Here is a 25,206-nt window from a genome sequence, read left to right on the forward strand (position 1 = left end):
GTGCCGCGCTAACGTTTGTCTTTGTCACTTCAGGGGTCGGAGGCATCGAGACAGAAGCAGTTATGCTTGGCCTGCCCGTTTCTCTTACGTTGCCGGAGGTGGTGGGATGTGAGCTAACTGGCTCGTCAAACCCTTTTGTTACGTCCATAGATGTTGTTCTTGGCATCACGAAGGTAATTGTGGCACCTGTGTGACTCTGGGCGTGAAGCACAGGGGCCCCTCGAGAGCAGGGTTGCAGTTGCTGCCGCATCCTCGGGGCTCTGGCCTCCCTGGCCGTGGCCTCGCAGCTGTCCTCACAATCACGGCAGCGGTCGGGAACCCTCCCTTTGTCTAGGGTGTTGGACCATTGTTCACGTGACACGTTGACTCGCGGGTTCCTCATTACAAGTCTGTGGCGTCGGTCCTAGGACTGTCCCCATTTCCATTCTGAGAAAATGGACATACCCTTGGGCTCAGTGACTCGCGGAAGGGACACTGGGCCGAGCAGTGGGAGGTGGAGCAAGGCCCCTACCAGGCCGGCCAGGCCCTCGGTCCTGGGCTCTCAGCCATGTTGCCTCAGTAAGCGCATGTTGCCTCTGGATTAGAAAATCGTATTTAGGAAAATAATTGCATCTCCTTGAATGCTGCTTTTAAAAATTTTATTTCTTAATGGTTGAGAGAGAGTGACAGAGCGCACGTGTGTGAGCGGGGAAGGGACAGGGAGAGAGGCATACGGAGACTCCCAAGTAGGCTCTGTGCTGACATCAGAGAGCCCAGTGCAGGGCTTGAACTCATGAACTGTGAGATCATCACCTGTGCTGCAGTAGGACGCCCAACCGACTGAGCCACCCAGGTGCCCCCGCATCTCTTTGAATACTTAAATGAATCATTTGCCCTCGAGAAACTATTCTAGTGGATAATACGGACTGTAGAAGTGTGGGAGGGTCAAGATTTTCTCTTGGCTGTTTAAACACTTCAGAAGGATTTTATAAAAACTTCATCTGAATTTTAAAAATATTGGCTGCGTGCATTTAGTACATGTACTCTAGAGTTTCCTAGTGAACAGCAATTTGTAACTGTCCATCCTAAATCTCTGATTTTGAAAAAAAAAAATTTTTTTTTTTTTTTTTTACGTTTAGAGACAAAGTGTGAACAGGGGAGAGGCAGAGAGACAAGGAGACACAGAATGAGAAGCAGGCTCCAGGCTCCAAACTATCAGCACAGAGCCCCATGCAGGGCTCAAACTCATGAACTGTGAGATCATGACCTGAGCTGAAGTTGGACACTCAACCAACTGAGCCACCCAGGCAGTGCCCCCTAGATTTCTGGTTTTGACTACATTTTATTTTATTAAAAAATTGTTTCTTCAACGCTTATTTTTGAGAGTGAGACAGTGCGAGCAGGGGAGGAGCAGAGAGAGAGGGAGACACAGAATCTGAAGCAGGCTCCAGGCTGAGCTGTCAGCACAGAGTCTGATGAGGGGCTCGAACCCATGAACTGTGAGATCATGACCTGAGCCAAGGTGGGACGCTGAACCGACTGAGCCACCCAGATGCCCCTTGACTAATTCTATTTTAATGATTAAGTCCATTCTGTTAAATAAATGCACATGGGAAATATACCACCTATAGCTCCAATTCAGATCCTGGAGCCTCCACTTGTCTGGTTAGATTGTTGGTCTGAAGGCTTTCGAAATTCTCTGCAGAGGAAGAAAATGGTCCTGCTTTCTTCTTAGCATTTAGTGTCGATCCTTCTTCCCTAATTAGGAAAAATCTGACACCTTGCAGAAATGATTGATTCAGTGTATGGCCCCAGAAGATCAAGAAGTTAAATTGAGAATTACAGGGTCATTTCTAAAGGAAAAGGAATATCTCGTTATGGGTTTAGAGAAATCCACACTCTCCTGTGGACATCCTGAAAATAAATGCCACTTTTTAGACCCCTCTGGCTTTGTTTTTTGTTTTTTTTTTTTTAATTTAATGTTTATTTTTGAGAGAGACAGAGCATGAGTGGGGGAGGGGAAGAGAGAGAGGGAAACACAGAATCTGAAACAGGCTCCAGGCTCTGTGCTGTCAGCACAGAGCCCAACACGGGGCTCAAACCCACGAACCATGAGATCATGACCTGAGCCAAAGTTGGATACTTTACCGACTGAGCCACCCAGGCGCCCCTGGCTTTGTTCCTTGTAACAGTATTCTATGTTTTTTAATTTGGGTATATTGATACAAGAATTAAATCTTTCATGTATGTTTCATTTATTAAATACTTTATTTCTCTTTTGAGGTTCTGTTCTATTCGTGATTTTTATAGGATGTGTCGTGTATTGTTTTCCACATGTATATCGTTGTGCCTCATTGACTTGGTGACATAGCGGTTGCCTTGATGTATCTTCCCTGTGTTGCTCGGGTCCTCACAACTGTAGCCAGCAACGTAAAGAAGCATCTTAGCCTTTTATGAAAGAGTCTGGATTCAGTGGCCCCCAGCACCTCTAGACCATTAGGACTGAGTATCACTCATGGGTTGAAGGTTGTCCCCAGTTCCCTCCCTGGGCGCTGTCCTCATCCAGGCTGAGGCTGCTGCTGTTTGGTGATAACTCACAAACATGGCTTGACAAGGAACGAAGTTTGAAGCCACATGTGACGTCCTGTCAGAATGAAACTTACCAATAATTAACGAAGCTGTAAATATTTGGACCAAGGTTAGAATTTGAAGAATTTTTATAGCCAGTACATATTTTTGTATTTAATTTAATTTAATTTTTTTAACGTTTATTTATTTTTGAGACAGGGAGAGACAGAGCATGAACAGGGGAGGGTCAGAGAGAGGGAGACACAGAATCTGAAACAGGCTCCAGGCTCTGAGCTGTCAGCACAGAGCCCGACTCGGGGCTCGAACTCACGGACCGCGAGATCACGACCTGAGCCGAAGTCGGACGCTTAACCGGCTGAGCCACCCAGGAGCCCCCATATTTTTGTATTTAAATACACAGTTTTATCAGTGTGCTAGTGTTCCGTTAAATGTGAGATGCCATCCGCACTTAGAAGCACCACGGTTTTACGTGCTGCTGTGAAAGAAAGAGGGCTGCCAAGCTAACAGCCGCGCCGAGTCCAGAGTGCACCTCCGTTTCAGGGACGTGCACCTGTGGATCTTAGCCATTTTCAGCCTGTAAGACCTTTTGACCCTGCCTGACAGTGACACTGGGCCACTCTTCTGTTGACTTTTTGCTTAAAATACCTGCAGACCCAGAACGAGTTGATGTTTGGTAAGAACAACAGAGAACCTCTTTCATTCACTGTCACTGGTAGGGGTTAAACATTAGATTTTGCAGTTTTCAGAGAATCCTTGCCAATCTTCTCATTACTAATTTTGTGTGCGTTTCTGTGTATCCCTTTACATAGCACCTCAGGCAAGTAGGAGTGGCTGGAAAGTTTGTTGAGTTTTTTGGAAGTGGAGTTTCACAGTTATCTATAGTGGATCGGACTACAATAGCAAACATGTGTCCAGAGTACGGTGCTACCCTCAGCTTTTTCCCTGTTGACAATGTGACATTAAAACATTTAGAACATACAGGTAAGATGACAGATCGGTAGGGTAAGCGTGTTACTGTCTCCAGTGTGTTTGTCTGAAATAACTTGTAATAAATGACTACCTTGTGCAGGTTATTGAATATTCAGGAAATTATGATGTTGAAACTGGCTTTCAAATAAACTGCCTCACATTCTTGAAAGAGTATTGTGTTCTCAAAACCTGGTCCCCTGTGGCCCGTCTACAGTATTTTAAAGGAATTACTCAAACTGCAGATCCTTACCTCACTTGTTCCAGGAATGACGGCTACCACACCCTTCTTAGGGACAAAGGCTGCAGTTTAGTGGAAGTCAGGCTGGCGCATGTGTGCAGCTGTCCCCTTAACAGGAACAGAGGAGCCACCACACAAAGGCTGGGGACCGGTGCCCTGTCTGAAGACTAAGCACATAATCTTGTGAAAAGCAGCCTAGGATTACAGGCTCCAAATCTTTTTTGTAGCTTGATTAGCAAGACGTTTGACCGTCTTCTATTGACGGTTTAATGTAGAAATACCTGTAAGACCAGGATGTGCTCATGTTTCTTAAGACCCCGGCTCTCCTTTTTATGTGGTCCACTTCCCTTTTTAAGAGGCCATTGCTGAACTAATCTCTCGTCATAAGGGTATTTGGGGGGTGAGGTCTAGTATTCTTCAGTTGGGAAGATTTTATAAATTCGTAAGTCAAATGGCAAAATGGACACTTGGTCACTTGGAACGTTGGAGGGAACGATTCTTACGGAATGCAGAGTTTTCTCTAAACTGGGTTTGTTAGAACATTTGAAAGTGAAATGGTTGAGATGCCTCCTTCCTACATGTTAATATGAGTTGTGTAGTAATGATGTGTTGCTGCGTAAGGAATTATCCTAAAGCTTAGTGGCTCAAACCGGCAATAATCACGTGTGGCCGCGTGGTTTCAGCAAGTCCGTGGTTTAGACGGAGAGGCCGCCTGTCTCTGCTCCGTGGGGTCTAGGGTGTCAGACGCAAAACTTGGCGGCTCAGGCCTGCAGTCCTGACAACTGCGAGCTCGCATGTCTGGCACTGAATGCTGGCCATCAGCGGGTGCTTAGCGGGGACTGTCAGCCACAGCTTCCATGTGTGCTCTCTCCATGTAACCTGGGCTCACTTACATGGTGGCTTTCCAAGGGCGGCTGACCTGGGAGAGAGTGTTTGCCAGCCGGTCGAGAGTCCCGTGGCTCAGTTTCAAGGGCCGATCTCTGCCTCTTGATGGAGGGCTGTCATTGGCACATTGTGAGCACACAGTTTGGGTGTGTGCTGTTGCATCAGTCGTTGGAAATGCAGTTGGCCACAGTTACTTCTAGTCATGCTGGCTGAGAGCTGCCCAAATATTTCACTGGAGCTCTTATTGCTAACCATCTGATGGTTTTGATTTCTGGAAGATCCTGTTAGATCTCTCTCACTGCTCTGTGAACCCTTTCTTAACATTCACTTATTTTTTCATTTTGATTATTCGTATTTTTTTTTTTTAGGAAAAGTAAGGAGTGTCCTTCGTGGTGGGTGATCATTTGTTATATTCAGTGTAGTTATCGATTTATCTTCTGCAAACTGTTTTTTTGTGAGTTTTCTAGAATTGGCTCCGTATTTCTCATCTTGTCTCTGAGTAACTTTTAAAGGGGGACTGGTGTGTGTTTTATAAAGCAGAGTTTTCACCAAGGGCAAAATTTTTACTGCTCTTGAGAACAACATCAAGTGGTAGTTTGTCAAGAAATCTGTTCTGAGTAGTAATGTGTAATGTCTGTTTCTTGCTCATCATTGGAATTCAGCACCTCCAAAGATTTCTCTTACTGTATTTTTGTTGTTCTTAATCTTCATTTTAGGTTTTGACAAAGCCAAACTCGAGTCGATGGAAACATACCTTAAAGCTGTGAAGTTGTTTCGAAATGACCAGAAGAACTCAGGAGAACCTGAGTACTCCCAGGTGTGTGCAGAGAGGCCCCTTGTCGCCGTCAGGGTGTGTGTTCTGCAGCTTAGCCACCGGGTTTGAGTACCAGCTCTGGGACTTACCGGCAGGACGGCTGTGGGCATGTTATCTAGCCTTTCTGCCTCAGCTTCCTCATCTCTAAAATAGGAAGGTATTCTTAAGGGATTAAATAGAAATGTATTCGAACGGTTTTAGGGACCCAGAAAGTGCTCAGTGTCAGCTATCATTATTTAACATTTAACGAGTAAATGTTATTTATGACCCTGCTTAGATTTTACTCAGGAGTTTTACTACATTTTATCAAATCTAATTTTTTTCTACTTTGTGAAAAGAGTCAGATATCCTCTGAAAATATCAATTCTGATGAGGCCTGCATCTGGTTAATGTCTGTATTTCTAAAAACATGTTATGAAAGGGGTATACAGTTATATGGTCTTACATGTTAAAGATATTTTATGATGAATCTAAGCCAATATTTCTTACCTTTTGGGAATTTATATTGAAGTAAGTAAAATTCACTTTCAGGGAAGTCTGAATTTTAATACAATTCATTTTCTAGGAGCGTGGTAAGCATCTAAAAGCACTTGGTGTTGTCATAGGTCTGGTTATCCACTTTCTCAACCCGGCTTTATTTTTCTTCATAGCATGTGTCCTTGCCTGAAACGTATTAATTTCTGTACGTGTCTGCCTGTCTCCCCTGCCGGAATGCCAGTAAGAGGGGAGGAGCGCTCAGTTTTGTGTGGCGCCGTGCCCTCCGCCCTGGTGCGCCTGGCACAGTGCTGACTGTTGGGTGCATATGTGAGCCCACCTAAGTGTGTGGAGGGCCAGAGCAGACCATAGGGAGCGCACTTGTGTGAGCTCCTCGTTTTCTGGTCCCTTTCAGCTCTGTTTATTGTAGTGCCATGTTTTGTTTGTTTTTTTTTTAAAGACCCAAAGGGAAAGAATAAGAAAAATTAAATGAAAAACCTTGCATTGTACAAGAAAAAAGAATAATTTGACCTATTAAAGACTTGACCAAATTTAAGAAATAAAACTTGGCACAAAACAGACACTCAGATCAATGGAACAGAATAGAGAACCCAGAAATAGATCCCCAAACCTATGGCCAACTCATCTTTGACAAAGCAGGAAAGAATATCCAGTGGAATAAAGACAGTCTCCTCAGCAAATGGCACTGGGAAAACTGGACAGCGACAGACAGAAAAGTGAACCTGGACCACTTTTTTTTTTTTTTTTTTGAGGGTTTTACTTTATTTTTTTATTGTTTTTTTTTGACATTTATTTATTTTTGAGACAGAGAGAGAGAGAGCATGAACAGGGGAGGGTCAGAGAAAGAGGGAGACACAGAATCTGAAACAGGCTCCAGGCTCTGAGCTTGTCAGCACAGAGCCCGATGCGGGGCTCGAACCCACGGACCGTGAGATCATGACCTGAGCCGAAGTCAGACACTTAACTTGACTGAGCCACCCAGGCGCCCCTGGACCACTTTCTTACACCATACACAAAAATAAACTCAAAATGGATGAAAGACCTAAACGAAAGACAGGAAACCATCAAAATCCTCGAGGAGAAAGCAGGCAAAAACCTCTTTGACCTTGGCCGCAGCAACTTCTTACTCAACATGTCTCCGGAGGCAAGGGAAACAAAAGCAAAAATGAACTACTGGGACCTCATCAAAATAAAAAGCTTCTGTACAACAAAGGAGACAATCAGCAAAACTAAAAGGCAACCGACAGAATGGGAGAAGATATTTGCAAACGACATATCAGATAAAGGGTTAGTATCCAAAATTTACAAAGAACTTATCAAACCCAACACCCAAAAAACAAATAATCCAGTGAAGAAATGGGCAAAAGACATGAACAATAGACACTTCTCCAAGGAAGACATCCAGATGGCCAACCGACACATGCAAAAATGCTCCACATCACTCATCGTCAGGGAAATACAAATCAAAACCACAATGAGATACCACCTCACACCTGTCAGAATGGCTAACATTAACAACTCAGGCAACAACAGATGTTGGCAAGGATGCGGAGAAAGAGGATTCCTTTTGCATTGTTGGTGGGAATGCAAGCTGGTGCAGCCACTCTGGAAAACAGTATGGAGGTTCCTCAAATAACTAAAAATAGAACTACCCTACGACCCAGCAACTGCACTACTAGGCATTTATCCACCGGATACAGGTGTGCTGTTTCAAGGGGACACATGCACCCCCATGTTTATAGCAGCACTATCAACAATAGCCAAAGTATGGAAAGAGCCCAAGTGTCCACCGATGGGTGAATGGATAAAGATGTGGTAGATATATATACAATGGAGTATTACTCTGTGATCAAAAAGAACGAAATCTTGCCATGTGCAACTACGTGGATGCAACTAGATGGTGTTATGCTAAGTGAAATTAGTCCGAGAACTTCATGTGACTTCACTCATATGAGGACTTAAAGAAACAAAACAGATGAACATAAGGGAAGGGAAACAAAAATAATACAAAAACAGGGAGGGGGACAAAACAGAAGAGACTCTTAAATATGGAGAACAAACTGAGAGTTACTGGAGGGGTTTGTGGGAGGGGGGATGGGCTAAATGGGTAAAGGCATTAAGGAAACTACTGAAATCATTGTTGCACTATATGCTAACTAACTTAGATGTAAACTAAAAAATAAATTAATTAAAAAAATAAAACTAAAACCCATTAGCATGTTGATTTCTTGCTGAGTATGTAAAGATGAGAATCACTGGATCCATGAAGTGATGTACAAGCAAAGCAGCGTAGCAGTTATGACTGATTAGGGTAAGCAGGGCGGTTACATCTTGGAGAAAGGCATAGTGTAGGGAAACTTCATTTAAACTGATAAGACCCAAACGGACAGAGGAAAATGGTAGAAATGCCAGAAGAAACGCATAGGAACCTAGTTGGGAGGTTGGGTTTTAAGAAAATACCATTTTTTAACCCAAGCAATAAAAGCATGGTTTCACAGGAGCCTGCCCTGCTAGATACTTGGGGACCAGGAAGAGAGAAGTCCCGCTGTGTCCCTCCGGCAGCCTGTGTTGAGCACATTGAGGAAGGAGCAGTGTTTCCTGAGTCACCTTCATCGTCACAGAGCAAGGAAGGGTGCATGTGGAGCTTGGAGGCAGCAGATCAGTGGCTGGCACAGGCGTTGTCTTAATCATCAGGCATCTGGATGACAGAGGAGAGAAATGGGGAGGGACGCCGTAGTCTGTGTAGACCGGCTGATTCGTGTTGGGGTGGTTTGCGTACCGATCTGCTACTCTGGCTTTTAGCAGATGCTTGTATGTTCCGTTTCATAAATTGGGTTGTTTTCAAATCTTTATTTCTGGAGGTGTGTGTCCAGTTACAGCAAACATGAACGGACTTGTTGCGCTTTAGAAAGTAGTGCTGAATTGCAGTCTGTACTGAACAGATTCTAATTCCTTGTCTTCCTCTTCTCTCTCGTTCCCTAGGTGATCCAGATTAATCTGAATTCAATAGTTCCGTCCGTCAGCGGTCCAAAGAGACCTCAGGACAGAGTTGCCGTGGCGGATATGAAACGTGACTTCCAGGCTTGCTTGAATGAAAAGGCAGGTCTCCTCGCCACTGTCTTTGTCTGTGCGTCTTGTGCTCAGGGGTAAAGATCCGCCCGGTGGCCCGGAACCACCGTCGGCCACTGTGCTCTCGGATGTTGGCACTGGCAGTCCCCTCGGTTTCCTGGCGTCCCATGTGCGAGTTGGTCATTTGATTAACTCGGTCCCAGGCCTGCTGTGCCGATCAGACCCTGATTCTGTTATTTCGAGTTAAGGATGGTCGCCTCACTTCAAGTGCTGATTAGCCACCTGTGGTCATGGTGCTCTAGTGTTAGCTCAGATCGTGAGTGTGTCCGTCCTCACAGAAAGTTCTGTTGGACACACTGTTCTCGACTTCTGAACTGTGTAGTTATTCTCATAAAATCTGGTAAATGTAACTGAATGGCACGTGACCTCTTTGACTTTCTGGGTTTGTACTTTCTGTCTGAAAAGCGAATGGGGAGAGGGGCAGAGAGAGAGAGGGAGAGAGGGAATCCCAAGCAGGCTCAATGTCAGCACAGAGCCCAACATGGGGCTTGAACCCACAAACTGAGATCATGACCTGAGCCTAAATCGAGTCAGATGCTTAACTGACTGAGCCCCCCAGGCGCCCCTCTTTTTATAATTTCTTAAATTATGTTGTTGTTGTTTTATTGCGGAAAATGTCATACTTGTGCAGGAATAAAGTAGTCTAACGGATTCCTACATACCTGCTTCAATAGTTACCAAGTCATAGGCAGTCTTTTCTCATCCATTCCACACACATTCACACCCAGAGGATCACGTTGAATCCAGTTGTCAGGGCCATTTTAACAGAGCCCTTGCATCATCTCTTGAGGATTATCGTAAGTGGGAAGGAGTAGAGAAAAACAGCTGGATCCCGGGTGGTTACGAGTGCCAGCAGACTTCCATCGTGACTGTCACATTCATGCTTCAGCTGAATTACAACTACTGAACGTCAGCTTCAGCACCACTCACACGTAGTCAGAACTTAGTGTTAAATGTCATTTGTCAAGAATCTGTTGTAGTTTCTACCAGTCTTTTTTTCTATACATACCCAGAGTATTCGTATTTATGTGCACATTTGTGTAGGTCGGATTTAAAGGCTTCCAGATTGCAGCTGAAAAGCAGAACGATACTGTGTGTATTCAGTACGAAGGAAGCGAGTTCAGGCTGTGCCATGGGTCTGTGGTCGTTGCCGCGGTCATCAGTTGCACCAATAACTGCAACCCGTCCGTCATGCTCGCTGCAGGTAGGCCGTCGCTTATGGCCATTTGTTCCTTTCCTGTGATGCTTTGTGTCGTAGATTATGCATGTATATCATTGTCTGTGTTTGATATTGAGAGATTTTCTGAGATTAAAAAAAATTTTTTTTTAACATTTATTTTTTGAGAGACAGTTTGAGCAGGGGAGGGGCAGGGAGAGAGGGAGACACAGAATCTGAAGCAGCTCCAGGCTCCAAGCTCTCAGCACAGAGCCTGACTTGGGGCTCGAACTCGTGAACCCTGAGATCACGACCTGAGCCCAAGTAGGACACTCAACCGACTTTCTGAGATTTTAATTGGGTCTTAAGGAGCCTGACCTTATGGAAACCAATTTGACAATAAATTTCATATTTAAAAAAAAAAAAAAAAAAGGAGACTGACTTTGACTTATGCTATTAGTTTTATTACACAGAAGGTAAATTCTTTTTATTATTACTTACATGTCTGTTAGTTTTAGGTTGTATCTGCTTCTTCTGTTAATTTAGAAGTATAGCTAATTAACAGGTCTCTTGATAATCTACTAGAAGTTTACCATAGCACTGTGCTAGATTCCACTGAGAATGTAAAGGAAGTAAAAGATTATTGTCAAGGATTGTAAATGAAATTAGTTGTATGTTCATAAAAACAATTCATTAATTGTACAGACTCCTGTATAATAAATGTGAAATTTTAATTTCTTACGGGGGAATTTAAAATGGTTCATTTAGTAGAAAGTAAACAAATGGTTCAGCTAGTGATAGGTATTACCTGTGTGTGTCATATTAATTATGTATCCTGTTTTTCCGTGTGTGTGTGTGTATGTGTGTGTAGGATGCCATGATATCAGGCTGTACCTTAATAATTTACAGTGTTAAGGTTTTTTATTTGTTTTAAATGAAACAAATCAACATAATAGGATGGGCAAAATAATGACAGCGGATTGATGAATTCGGACTTTTACCCTCACACGAATTGGAGGTTGTGGGTGCTGCCCTGATACGCCATTGTTTACTGCGCAGGTCTTCTGGCTAAAAAGGCCGTAGATGCTGGTCTGCGTGTTAACCCTTACATAAGAACAAGTTTATCTCCAGGCAGTGGGATGGTCACACATTACCTCAGTTCGAGCGGAGTATTACCATATCTCAGTAAGCTTGGGTAAGTGACGGTCTGCTATTTATATCGACTTTGTGTTCAGCAGTGATCGGAGCCACTTGTTAGAACCTTTCATAGACAAAGAGAAGATAGAAAATATACGCTTTGTTCTACCTGTTACCTTGCCGATCCCAGTCTTTGATGCCTTCTCCCTCGGCAGAAATTTGCTGGGCAGACTCCAGGAACAAGGCAGCGTATCGGCTGCCAAGAGGTCGGAGGCGTGGTCTCTGGCTCCTTGAAGGGTGGGAAGACAAACGTGAGACCAAGTAACGGGTGGTTTGAGGAATGGCACCGAGTGTGCATAGTTTCTGCGAGGGGCAGGTCAGTTTCGGAAAGAGTGAAATATACCAGCTGCATTATTACTGGGGCAAGTTGTCTTAGTTGGCGTTTTGTGAGGTTATTGGCCCTGTGAAGCACAGGTTCGTCTGTCCCTGAACTTCGTAGAGAACTCGTTTATTTCTTACATACTCGAAAAAGAAAAATAATGGAGGCCTCCTCTGTTTTCAGGGTGTATTTTGGAATCTGTTAACTTACAGAGATCAATTCCTTTGCAAGAGTGATAAATTTAAAAATTGTGCTTTTAGAAGAGCGGCTGAGAGTAATTTTGAGGGTTTTGCTTGTAAGTCTTTAGTTCTGTCATTTTGGGATTTTTGTCAGACTTTCTTTGAGTTTGGTTGGTTGAGAATCAAGCGGTTTACTGTTTGGGGTTTCCGTCACGGTGTCCCTTCCGAGGCCTTGCTGCACGCCTCCCACCAGTCCCTCTTAGGACTTTGGATAGAAGTACAGAAGTACAGTTTTTAAACGGTCAACTTAGAGCCCTGACGGTGATATTTGGGTAATTGTCTTGTGCAGGGTGCAGGTTTTGTGGCGGATTTAGGTCACCAGATCTCGGGAATGTTCTGAATATCGGGGTTCGGGCGTCCAGTACAGGCGGCATGCCTGAGGGTCAGGTTGGATTGCTGCAGAAGCCGTGAAACAGAGGTAGACACGGGGTAATCCGAGGGTCAGGAACGTTCTCTCAGGTGATCTCATTACAGTGATGGAGATGAAGACCTGTGCTTTCGGTACAAGTGTTGGAATGTTCTCTTCAATAACATCTGTTTTTTGAAATGCAGATTTGAAATAGTTGGCTATGGATGTTCAACATGTGTGGGGAATACAGCACCCTTATCAGAAGCAGTTTTAAATGCAATAAAACAGGTAAAATTATCCATGGATCAGTAAGACACGGAGAGGGGTTTTCATAACTGTCTTTTATTATTAAATCATAAAATACATATATTGATGTATTTGTATTTCTGTAGTCCTTGCACCTCTTGGGAAGAGTCCATCTTAAAATGATTGAAAAAATCATTTTTAGGTCCTTGAAATAATCCCTCAGTAATGTAAGCAATTATTTTAGTTCAGTTACAGGATTCGGTAGTTCCGTACATAACAGTTGTGGCAATACGCTTTTGGTTATCTTGCCCTCACACGTACAATATTTCGATTGCTTCTATACATAGATCATCCAAAACATAGATTACCATGTCTTGAGTTGAATATATATTTGTTTACATACATTTCTTTTTCAGGGTGATCTGGTCACTTGCGGAGTTTTATCTGGAAACAGACATTTCGAAGGTCGGCTTTGTGATTGTGTGCGTGCCAATTACCTCGCCTCCCCACCCCTAGTGGTGGCATACGCCATCGCCGGCACGGTGAATATAGATTTCCAGACGGAGCCCTTAGGTATCTTTTTGCCTTTACGTACATACCTGCGCACACTTTCCTCCACACGTTGTATTTCTGAAATGCTCCTTAGACCGTCCACTCTGAATTATTTCAGGAAATCTTGTCATGCAACTCTTCATTTCTGTACTCATGAAGAATACAAAATGTGGAAGTAGGGGTGCCTGGCTGGCTCAGTGGGTCGAGTGTGCCACTCTTTTTTTTTAATTTTTTTTCTTTTTTTTTTTTTTTTCAATGTTTATTTATTTTTGAGACAGAGAGAGACAGAGCATGAACGGGGGAGGGCCAGAGAGAGAGGGAGACACAGAATCGGAAACAGGCTCCAGCCTCTGAGCCGTCAGCACAGAGCCCGACGCGGGGCTCGAACTCACGGACCGCGAGATCGTGACCTGGCTGAAGTCGGACGCTTAACCGACTGCGCCACCCAGGCACCCCGAGTGTGCCACTCTTGATCTCAGAGTCATGGGTTCAAGCCCCACATTGGGCGTGGAGCTTACTTTTTAAAAAAATAAATAAATAATAAAATGTGCAAGTAATTAGTTTTTTTAGCTGCTTATGTCTGAAGCACTCACTCTGGTGTTGAATAATTTACTTGGTTTCTATGATAGATTGGTGAGAAGATGTGAACATCTTGAGGGAATTGCTTTTTTTTTTTTTTTTAATTTTTTTAATGTTTGTTTATTTTTGAGAGACAGAGCGCAAGCAGGGGAGGGGCTGAGAGAGAGAGAGACACAGAATCCGAAGCAGGCTCCACGCTCTGAGCTGTCAGCACAGACCCCGATGCGGGGCTCAATCAATCCCATGAACCGCGAGATCATGACCTGAGTTGAAGTCAGACACCCAACCCACTGAGGCACCCAGGCGCCCCGAGGGAATTGCTTGTTATACCAAATTTCGTATTACAATTTTTTCACCAGGGACTGACGCTACCGGCAGGAACATTTACCTGCAGGATATTTGGCCCAGCCGAGAGGAAGTTCATCAGATGGAGGAAGAGCGTGTTATATTGCCCATGTTTAAAACATTGAAAGAGAAAATAGAGGTAAGAGGCTCATCTGTTTCTTAAATAGTTTAATAAATGGCAGTATTTCTTGATTTCATGTGTCTTTCTGAATTTAATAAAAACTCAAATTATGAGGTGCCTGGGTGGCTCAGTTGGTTGCGCATCCATCTCTTAGTTTCTCCTCAGGTCATGATTTTACAGTCGTGGGTTCGAGCCCTGCGTTGGGCTCCACACTGTCAGCACGTAGCCTGCTTGGGATTCCCTCCCTCCCTCCTCTCTCTCTCTCTCTCTCTCTCTCTCTCTCTCTCTCTCTCTCTCTGTCTCTCCTCTCTCTCTCCTCTCTCTCCTCTCTCTCTTTCTCTCTCTCTCTCCTCTCTCTCTCTGCCCCAGCCCCTCCCTGTATTCCTGTTTGTTCACTCATTGTGCTTTCTCTCTCAAATATTTTTATAAAAATTTTTTTTTCTGGGGCGCCTGGGTGGCGCAGTCGGTTAAGCGTCCGACTTCAGCCAGGTCACGATCTCGCGGTCCGCGGGTTCGAGCCCCGCGTCGGGCTCTGGGCTGATGGCTCAGAGCCTGGAGCCTGTTTCCGATTCTGTGTCTCCCTCTCTCTCTGCCCCTCCCCCATTCATGCTCTGTGTCTCTCTGTCCCAAAAATAAATAAACGTTGAAAAAAAAAAAATTTTTTTAAAAAAAAAATTTTTTTTTCTTCGTTTTTCTTTATGTTTGGGACAGAGAGAGACAGAGCATGAACGGGGGAGGGCCAGAGAGAGAGGGAGACACAGAATCGGAAACAGGCTCCAGGCTCTGAGCCATCAGCCCAGAGCCCGACGCGGGGCTCGAACCCACGGACTGCGAGATCGTGACCTGGCTGAAGTCGGACGCTTAACCGACTCTCAGGCGCCCCTCAAATATTTTTTAAAAAATTAAAATTACATGATTTTGAACATACAGTTTTCATTGTTAATTTTGGAGAGAGAGAACATATGAGAATGGGGAAGGGGCAGAGAGAGAGAGGTGGGGGGTGGAGGGAATCCCAAGCAGGCTCCATACTGTCAGCACAGAACCCCACTCGGGGCTCCAACCCACGAACTGCGAGATCATGACCTGAGCTGAAGTCGGACGCTTCACGGACTGAGCCCCCCTAGGCCTTCCGGTGATGATGTTCTTAAAGACCAGCAGTGTGCCCACCACAGTCTCTCTTTAGCTGCACATAGGACTCTTTCTAAATCCTCTACCTTTGTTTGGATTCTATAAACGATGTCCAGTTTATATTAAAACTTAAGTCTTCAGGTACTCATGAAAATCCAGAGTGCTGGAATTCATTGAGCAGATTTTCATTCATTCTGTCCGAAAATGTCTTAATTTTATAGAATGCACTATCTTAGCTTCCTTTCCAATGAATAAGGCCTTTTTTTGGTCATTCTAACGTAAGTACCTTTTAATTCTCTCAGTCATTTTCATAAACCTCTTTTCTGTGACTCCATTTTCTCTCTGCTCTTTGTTCACCCGCCAAACCACGTTCACAGGTGGGAAACAAGCGGTGGAACTGCTTAGAGGCACCGGATTCCACTCTGTTCCCGTGGGACTCGAAGTCTACTTATATCAGATGTCCTTCATTTTTCGACAAGCTTGTGAGTACGATTTTACTATTTGATCTTTTCAGGGTTGTTACGAACTAAAAGACCTCATCAGGAGTAAATGCCTTGAACTGTTTTCACCTTTTAGACCAAAGAGCCAGCTGCCCTCCAGCCTATTGAAAATGCCCACGTCCTCCTGTATCTGGGAGACTCCGTGACAACAGATCACATCTCACCCGCGGGCAGCATCGCCAGGAGCAGCTCGGCGGCCAAGTACTTGACCCACAGAGGGTAGGTGTGTGGCCGCGGGCGCGCACTCAGCCGCCTCGCTGACGAAGAGCGTTTATGTACTGGGCCCGTTCCTTTGCCCGGTAGACACAGTTGACCCTTGAACAGCTCCGATTTGTTTTGATAAACATGGCTCAGCACCATAAGTCTCTTTTTCTTGCTTGTGATGCTCTGAGTAGCACTTCCTGTTCTCTAGCTGCCTTGTAAGAATGTGGAGAGAAAGCATCCAACCCAGCACAGGTGTTCATCGACTCTCTGTCACGGGTAAGGTTTCCGGTCCACAGAAGGGTGTTAAGTTTTGGGGAGTCAGACTTTTGACTTTGTGCAGGGTCGGTTCCCCAGCCCCCCTGTTGTCCAGGGCTCAGCTGCACAGGCATCACCACAGACCGTGTCTTGTCGCTGTATCTGACTTCAGCAGTAACTGGCCTGTTCTTGCTTTTAACTTGAGGAACGGAAATTGCTGTTTTAAGTTAAGCCCTTGTAGTCTAAATTCACACCTGATTGGAAGCAAGAATTGTCTTTTCAGTACTACTTTGCCAGACAATCAGCTTGGTTTGACCCACCACACAAAGCCTGATGGTTTGGTTGGAACACCCTCCCGTTGCCGGAGTGCAGAATTTTTTGTGTGTTTTGTGGATTCTGAAACCTGCGTGCGTGAAGCTAGGCTTGGTCTGTGTCAGATCAAAAGACAATGAATTTCTGTGCCTTGAGCTTATATTTTTACTAAAAGTGGATGTAAACATCACTGATAGAGGAAATAGAAATCTAAACCTAGAAAAATTTTATTTCATTTCTACATGATTAATAATACAGTGTTGCTCTTATCCAGAACCGTTCAGACACCAGAGACAAAGTTTTGGTAAAGGGCAGAATTTTCTGTACTGGTGCCTGATTAGCTTTAGATGCTTGAGCTGTTCAAGAGCCGGCTTTTTGTCAAAGTATCGTGTAAACGTCAGTGCTGTATAGCTTGGTTGCACATGTAGTGATGCTGCAAAGCTCCTACTCTAATCTCACCAGTGCTATTTTGAAATTTGTGTTTAAATATTTTTGTGTTTAAATTTTTTCTGATTAAGTTTGGTATGAATTAAAATGCATTTTGTGGGGGCGCCTGAGTGCCTCAGTCAGTTGAGCATCTGGCTCTTGATTTCGGCTCAGGTCATGATCTCACAGTCGTGAGATCAAGCCCCCGTGTTGGGTTCTGCACTGAGTATGGAGCCTGCTTGGGATTCTCTCTGTCTCCCTGTCCCTCTGCCCCTCCCAATAAAAAAAAATAAAAGTAATGTTTTTTAAAAAGCCATTTTTTGGTAGGAGTTGTTAAGTCCATTTGCTATAACTTGATCAAGGTGAATCCATTTGTTACACACATGGATTTTATTTATAGTGGTGTGAAATATAAGTTTTTAAATATTTTTTGGTTGTCATTTCTGTCTTGGTCACAATTGTGACATAGCATCCACCAAAAGAAAGTCCCCACTCTTCTCAGATACATAACTTTTACGTGTTTTTTAGTTTCTGGTATGAGTTTGTCAGTGCATTTAATTCGGTAGTTCTCATCAGTTAGAGTTGTTTTTAAGATCCTTCGAAACTCGGGGCGCCTGGGTGGCGCAGTCGGTGAAGCGTCCGACTTCAGCCAGGTCACGATCTCGCGGTCCGTGAGTTCGAGCCCCGCGTCGGGCTCTGGGCTGATGGCTCGGAGCCTGGAGCCTGTTTCCGATTCTGTGTCTCCCTCTCTCTCTGCCCCTCCCCCGTTCGTGCTCTGTCTCTCTCTGTCCCAAAAATAAATAAACGTTGAAAAAAAAAATAGTCTAATAGGGGATGATCATAGAGGAGACGGGGAGAGTGGGTTGGTTGCTATAGTTTGATGGTGGGCAGCTGGGCATTCACCGTGCTGTTTTCTCTACTTGTGCACACGCTTGAAATTTTCCATCATAAAAGAAGTGTTTTTGAGTAAGTTTTAAAAATCAGTAACATGTGATTATTTCCCATCCGGAATGAAACCCACTTCACGACTCTCTTGTAGCCTTACTCCTCGTGAGTTCAACTCCTATGGAGCCCGGAGGGGCAATGACGCGGTCATGACGAGAGGCACTTTTGCAAACATCAAGCTGTTCAATAAGTTCATTGGGAAACCGGCTCCCAAGACAGTTCATTTTCCATCGGGACAGACGGTAAGGACGTTTACAAAGCATTCAGGCAACTGCTTGCTAACTAGATCCGAATTTGTGTTACAGATTTTTGTGTTTGTTCTAAACAGCTAGATGTGTTTGAGGCGGCAGAGCTGTACCAGAAAGAAGGTGTCCCGCTGATTATTTTAGCAGGAAAGAAATATGGTTCAGGAAATTCAAGAGACTGGGCTGCCAAAGGACCATATTTGCTGGTATTGATTCTTAATTTTTATCTCTTTTTTTTAAGTTTATTTATCTATTTTTGAAGACCGAGTGCAAGCGGGGGAGGGACGGAGGGTGGGAGAATCCCAAGCAGGCTCTGAGCTGTCAGCACAGAGCTTGACTCCGGGCTCGAACCAACGAACCGTGAGATCATGACCTGCGCTGAATTTGGACGCTTGACCGACTGAGCCACCCAGGCGCCCCTTAAGTTTTATTTTCTTAAACTTGGGTTTCATATGTTCCCTTTTATCAGTAACATACTATCAAAGTATGTTTTGCTCATTTGGATTTCTCATGCTTATTTGGATCTCGTATTCGTGGGGTTTTTTAAGTAATCATTTTGTACTCAACCTGGTTGCGTTGTAATACTCCTGTATCAAGCTTCCTGAAGAAGTCGGTGTGGTAGAGGGAAAGGAGATCGGGTCTGAAACTGGTGGGTGCTCTGTAACGGATTACGTGTGCCCACTGCTAGTTTACGGGCCCCCTTTCCATTTACGGACTCAGACAGTGAGCCAAGCGGCCCGGTTTTACTAGTAGGAGATGATGGCACCTGGCTGCCTGCCAGGAGGGCATTTCTCGTGCACCTGTGTCTTTGCCGAAGCACAGATGGGGGTCCGCTGGAGAGGATGGCCGGACAGGTGCTTTCTGCCCGGCTCTCACGCACAGAGGCGGTCAGGACAGCCCTCATAGCTGTCATGGTCACGCGCACTTCATTCTTCTTGAATCTTTCATTTCCCCCCTAAAAATGTGAATACTCATAGTTGTAGGAATGAGCCCAATTGTCTTATCTTTCTGAGATACTAATTATAACTAATATGAATATTAATTATAAGTACAGGTTCCCTTTTTTCAGAAGTCTTTTGTCATCGTTTTCTTTGTTGGAGGCTTTCCTCGTATTTGATCCCAGGCTGTCTCTTCGGTCAGACGTTGAAACACTGATTATACAAGCTGGGGGCGCGGGCTGGGTTTTGTCAGTTGTCGGGCCTTGGCATAGATGGTTGGATTCCTTGGGAGAGCCCCGTATGTCCGTGCCTGCAGGTGTTCTCTCTGAGGCCAGTTTTCCCGAAGAAGGAGCAGCACTCCGGGCACAGACTTCCAGCTAATTCCCGTTTCTGATGCTGTTCTCACCCCCGCCCCGGTGCCCGGTGCCCCTCAGTCCAGGACACCTGTTCTCCACAGGGTGACAGCAGCCACAGAGGGGTGGGAACTGTACTCCTCCTGTGTGGAAAGCCCCGGTGTACACATGGTTCTTAAACAGATCCACGGGCTGTGATTGTGGCATTCAAGTTTGGGAAGGGCGGCGAGGAGGAGGTCACGGCTGGGGGTGGGCGTCCGTGAGGCGCTTCTTAGGAGGACAGCGGTGGAAAAGTTGGGCAACTTGGAGCTAGAGCCTCTCCGGCTTATTTTCTCCAGAGAATAGGTTTTTAGTTGTTGAGAATGGACTTGAGCCTTATCAGTGTCACTCTCTAAATGTTACACTTGATGATTTCTGTGGTTTCAACGAGTCACTTACCTGTAACTTCTAAGCATGTTCAGAATTCACGCACCCGGTTTCCTTGTTGCTGTGGGGACGTCCTTTTGTACCCCTGTGTTCTAGGGGCCGTTTAAGAGCCAGTGCTGGGGAGCGTGCACGTGGGGTCTGCCAGGATCAAACAGACCCTCCTGAGCCCTTTCGGAGTCCCAGCAGCCGCCCCGCTGCAGGGCTCTCGCTCTGGTCAGTGCTGGCCGAGCTCAGCCCTGGAAAGGCAGAGGGGTGGGTAGAAGTTAGGGAGCTACTTAAAGATACATAAAAATCTGTAAATACTTTCATACATTACTGGCCTTTAGTATGCAGTGTTCAGTTAAAAAAGTTTCATAGGCTACAGGTAGAATTTTTTTCCCTTTAAAATGCTCCAAGAAGGCAATGTTCAAGAGATGATTGGAAGAAATAAAATGCACATTTGTTACAGGGTGTGAAAGCTGTTTTGGCTGAAAGTTATGAAAAAATTCACAAAGACCACTTGATTGGAGTTGGCATAGCTCCGCTTCAGTTCCTTCCGGGAGAAAATGCAGATTCCTTGGGCCTCTCTGGCAGAGAAACATTTTCTTTAACGTTTCCTGAAGAACTGTCTCCTGGAGTTACGTTAAATATAAAGGTATCTCTAAGATCCTCAAGTACGTGATTACATGGTGTATACCTAACTAGATGGTTGTAAATTGAATAAAAACAATCACTGTGTATTGAATACTAATGTCAGCGTAAATTGTAGTTTAAGATGACGGTTTCCTGTTTATTCAGACCCACGTTAATGTAGTTGATATTCTATGAGGAAAAGTAGAAAGCACTAGACGGTCCAGAAAAAAAGGAGACACATGGGCTTCCAGTTATACGTGCCCGCTCCCTTTTCTTGGTTGTCTGCTCTTTCTGTCCTGATCTGTTTTTTTAATTGTTTTCGAGTTTGTTTATTTATTTATTTTGAGAGAGAGTGTGTGAATGGGGATGGGGCAGAGAGAGAAGGAAAGAGAATCCCAAGCAGGCTCCTCACAGAGCAGAGCCTGACACGGGGCTTGAACTCATGAACCGTGAGATCATGACCTGAGCCAGAGTCAAGAGTCAGACGCTTAACTGAGCCACCCTGGTGCCCCTGTCCTGATCTGCTTTTAATCCGGGCTTATACGTGGCTGCAGGAGAAGCCAGAGTTGAGTGTTCAGGGTTAGAGAAACACAGACCTTACAAGTAAGAAAAAAAGAGAAGTGGCCCATGTAACATGCAACGAATATTTCATATAAAATGTCGATGAACGGGGCACCTGGGGGGGCTCAGTCAGTTAAGTAGCCACTCAAGTCACGATCTCGAGGTTCGTGAGTTCGAGCCCCACGTCGGGCCCGGTGCTGACCGCTCGGAGCCCGAGGCCTGCTTCGGGTTCTGTGTCTCCCTCTCTCTCTGCCCCTCCCCTGCTCACATTCTGTTTCTGTCTCTCTCTCAAAAATAAAATAAACAGTAACATTTCTCGAGTTATAAGTCAAAATCTATGTCATTTGGCTGTTCTGGATGATACGGTAACTGTCATGTAGAAATATGGGTAAGATGACCTGATTTTCTACTTGGCCATGAAGCCCGTGGCTAGGTATGTCAGGTCTTTTCCAGGCAGGAGGTTTCTCAGACAGAGTCTGGCAGGTATAGTCATTGAATGTGAGGACAGCTGGTCTGAGGGACACGTGGAAGGTTTCACCGCTCATACGAGATGTTTCTGTTTGTTTAAAGACAAGCACTGGAAAAGTATTCGGCGTGATTGCTTCGTTTGAAAATGATGTGGAAGTGACATTATACAAACACGGAGGATTATTAAACTTTGTGGCACGAAAATTCTCGTAGTATCTACTCAACACAGATACCTTTCCGAACTGGTAACCGCAAATACAAAAAGCCTTCTGTGCTGGATCCCGGAATCCTGGCCGTGGAGCCGCAGACGGTCCCGTGCGCTCCCCGATCTCACCGTGGGTGTAAATGATTATGAATCAACATAGTGACTGAAATGAAATCTTTCTGATTTTAAATAATATACGAATGGTGCTATTAACATTGCTAAAATCAACGTGTGAGGTGTGCTGTGGGAGAGGCTGTAAGTACAGGGGTATTTTATCAGACCATTTTGTAAATAAAGGCAGAATTTGAATTTGTGTTGAAGATTCTTATATGAATAACCTTCCTGAAGTTGTTTGTTTAGTTTTGCACCTACAAAACTGTGTACTACTGTTTGTTGGTTTAAGACCAGCGGGTTGAAATGTAAGAAGCCAGATTAGACTCTAAAATTGTGGAAATTGGAATCTGATCATAAATGGACTTTCAGCTACATTAATTCCTTTTCAGAATTGAACTGGACATAGTTGGCATTCATGTTTGTACTATAAGCCAGGGTTATCCTAGTCCCAGTCAAACCACAAGGGACAGAACCTGTCCCTGACCAGATCACCCTGTCCGGTGTTACCAAGGGTTCCTCCAGGCCCGAAGACGGAGCTGGTTGTATAGGATCACGTGTTACCGGCGAAAATACAGATCACATACCGTTCAGTAATTTGCTCCTGTGACCCTCTGGCCGGCCTCAGATGGTATTCTATTAATTGGATTAGATTGTTTTGCTCACTTTATGTGATACTGTTACTTCCTATAACCTATTATTTTAGGTATCATTAACCAAAATTCCACACTCTTGTAGTTGTTAAAGAGAACTTTACTTAATCGTTAAATGCTGAAATTATTTCCTCTAGACTTTTAAATTATCCACCCTAAATTATATGGTCGCTCAACTCTTAAGAATATTTTAAATGCTGGTTATTTCTTAATTATTTAAATTGGTTTTATGTCTTTTTGAATCCTTATTTTATCTGGGATGCATGATTCTATTAATTATGTTTTTGTTTTAACCAAAGCTGACTATCAGGATAAAACACTTAAATTGTTGCTGTCTGAATATCCCGTTTTCTCTCTGTACGTGTCTGTTCGCCACAGCAAGTGTTCTGTCAACAAGACATTTGGCCACTTTTAAGAAAAAGGTTGGGTAATTAATTCTAGAAAGTCCTATGCCTTTTTTTAAATTAAGAAACTGAACCTAGCAGGCGAAAGTTTAATTGTAGAGGTGTTTTTTTACATGGGGCTCTTCTGACCCAGTGAGGCCGCTGGGGCTCGGGGCGGCTCCTGCCACACGGGAGGAGCCGTGTCGATAGGGTGCCGAAACCGCCAGGCCGGGTGTGACCGTGGAGAGCTTTGCACACGAACAATCACACAGTCGTAATCTTTTCAAAATATTCTGCAAATTGTCTGTAGGCAATTACGTGGACTGGAGTCCGACAGAATGATTTTTCTTTATTTAAATTTTTATAACTGTTTTTCTTTGGTACTTTCATACTGTGTTCGCGATATTTTATTATGCCTGTGTATCTGTCGGTGCATGTGTTTTTAATTTACCTGAAAACATGAATTAGGAAGGGAGGGTTTACACATCGAATGTTAAAGTACCTGTTACATGCTTGGAAGAAGTGGTGACTCCAGACCGTGGAGACACCTCTGTGTCATTTTTCAGCCGTGCTGTATCACGTAGCTGTGGGCAGAGGCCTGGATGTCATCGGCGGCAGCCGAGACGCGAGGTCACGATGACACAGGTGGTCACTGTGAACCGAGCGCTCACTTTCCAGCCCGCCTTGTCCGGGCTCTCAGCCCCGCGCCAGCGTGCGGCGGGCAGAAGGCTCTGGAGCGCGGCCACCCTCGGCGCAGAGTCCGGCTGTGCGCCCCGTGGTCCTGCCTCTGGCCGCATCCTCTGTTGGCGAAGATGTGACATCTGTTGGCTTTTGTTGTTTCATTTACCTCCTCTGTTGACTATCTCTGAGTCATTTTGTTTAAAAAAATGCACAGCGTTGTGGAAAGGAAGTATAATAGGCACACGAGAGCAGCAAATTAGTGTTGTAAGTTAAAGTACAGTTTTCAAAGGTATTGCCAATAGCAGCATTGTTTTCATCTTTAAAAAAATGACGCCACCTGCCATTGCCACACTTCCTGCCTTCAGTGGTCGTTGTTCCTGTGCAGCAAAGTGCGTGGGGGTTCCCGTCCAGCCATGGAGTTGGCCATTATCACAGCTGGAAAGGTTCCAAGGTGACGGTGGTTGCTGTTACCTCCTTTGCCTCTAGGCTGACACTTGAATGAGAGGGATGCCAGTCGCCTTGGCGACTCAGTGTTTGCTGGGCAGCTGACCTCCTGGCTCCAAAGGCAGAGTGCACAGAGCAGAGGGTGCCGGCACATGGTGACCGTGTCGCGTGCATTCGCCTTCCCGGTGGTGGGTGACAGGATGACGCGACGCTAGGACCTGACGTCTTACTGTGGTTTTAAAAGACACCTGTCTTTTGCCTTTAGGTTTAGGAGAAGGTACTGAGATCCTGGGTGTTGACTCTGTCTTAGTTTGACTTGGAGTAAAAAAGAGGGGGAGAGATTTAGGCTCTGTTAGTGGCTTTTTCCCCTGAAGTGTGATAGTGCCGATGTTTCTATCAATTTTACATATATGGCTATGAAACCACGTATCTCAAGTAACTATAAATCATTGTCTATTATTTAAAGCCAACAAAACAGTGTAACAGTTTTAAGTTCAATAATGTTAAGTATTGTATAAAAATATATTGGAGGCAAAGTTCAGTTGATGACAATTGTGTATATGTTATTGATGCTGTAAATTATTTTTAATAAAGAAAATTGTATTATCACATCTCTTGTTATAAAATGTTTTGTGGTGATTAAAACTAAAACACCGTAACTTAAATAGGATGGCATCCAGAAATTCCTCTTTGAGGATGTTCCCTAAATGTTAGTCATTCCCAGTGTGGCTGCCAGAACGTCATTCCCAGTGTGGCTGCCAGAACGTGAGCCACGGTCGTCCTCGCCCCTCTGTCCAGCCTTCCTTTCTAGTCTGGGGCCAAGGAGAATGAAAAGGTGACAGTGTGCGGTGGGCATAGCCCGCCAGTGGGAACCATCGGTGAAGTTGACCTCGATCTGGGGGTTGTTCAACAGGTACATAAGTTCATGGAATCACATTTTATACCTGAGAAGCCTGCACTCTGAGTGGCAGCGGGATCCCTTCTACAAGTGACAGCCAGCTGGGCAACCTGTTCTTGAACATTCATGAGGTGGAGACTGTCTGCTGTGCTAAGCAACCCTGTCCTGTTGACTGAGTCTTGATATCAAGCTGAAAATGTAACTTACACCTACCGCTTCTGGTTCTCTCTGATTCGTCTATGCCTCATAAAGCACTT

General features: G+C 44.7%; 1 protein-coding gene across 2 annotated transcripts in view; it reads left to right on the forward strand.

Annotated features, from left to right (window-relative positions):
• Positions 1 to 24,662, forward strand: part of IREB2 (iron responsive element binding protein 2) — a 46,923-nt gene extending 22,261 nt beyond the window's left edge. The window contains exons 8-22 of one of the 2 annotated variants that reach the window (XM_047846662.1): positions 34 to 173; positions 3,378 to 3,549; positions 5,377 to 5,477; positions 8,952 to 9,068; positions 10,143 to 10,302; positions 11,314 to 11,449; positions 12,562 to 12,646; positions 13,021 to 13,177; positions 14,095 to 14,219; positions 15,707 to 15,811; positions 15,906 to 16,048; positions 18,066 to 18,213; positions 18,300 to 18,422; positions 20,382 to 20,567; positions 21,677 to 24,662. In XM_047846662.1, the coding sequence (XP_047702618.1) occupies positions 34 to 173; positions 3,378 to 3,549; positions 5,377 to 5,477; positions 8,952 to 9,068; positions 10,143 to 10,302; positions 11,314 to 11,449; positions 12,562 to 12,646; positions 13,021 to 13,177; positions 14,095 to 14,219; positions 15,707 to 15,811; positions 15,906 to 16,048; positions 18,066 to 18,213; positions 18,300 to 18,422; positions 20,382 to 20,567; positions 21,677 to 21,787 (2,009 nt within the window). In that variant the 3' untranslated portion in view covers positions 21,788 to 24,662. Of the gene's footprint in view, positions 1 to 33; positions 174 to 1,118; positions 1,177 to 3,377; positions 3,550 to 5,376; positions 5,478 to 8,951; positions 9,069 to 10,142; positions 10,303 to 11,313; positions 11,450 to 12,561; positions 12,647 to 13,020; positions 13,178 to 14,094; positions 14,220 to 15,706; positions 15,812 to 15,905; positions 16,049 to 18,065; positions 18,214 to 18,299; positions 18,423 to 20,381; positions 20,568 to 21,676 lie in introns of those variants that run through there. The other variant, XM_047846663.1, reaches the window with a different exon arrangement.
• The last annotated feature ends 544 nt before the right edge of the window (positions 24,663 to 25,206 follow it).

This window comes from Prionailurus viverrinus, unplaced genomic scaffold, assembly GCF_022837055.1.
Source record: "Prionailurus viverrinus isolate Anna unplaced genomic scaffold, UM_Priviv_1.0 scaffold_40, whole genome shotgun sequence".
Lineage (NCBI taxonomy): Eukaryota > Metazoa > Chordata > Mammalia > Carnivora > Felidae > Prionailurus > Prionailurus viverrinus.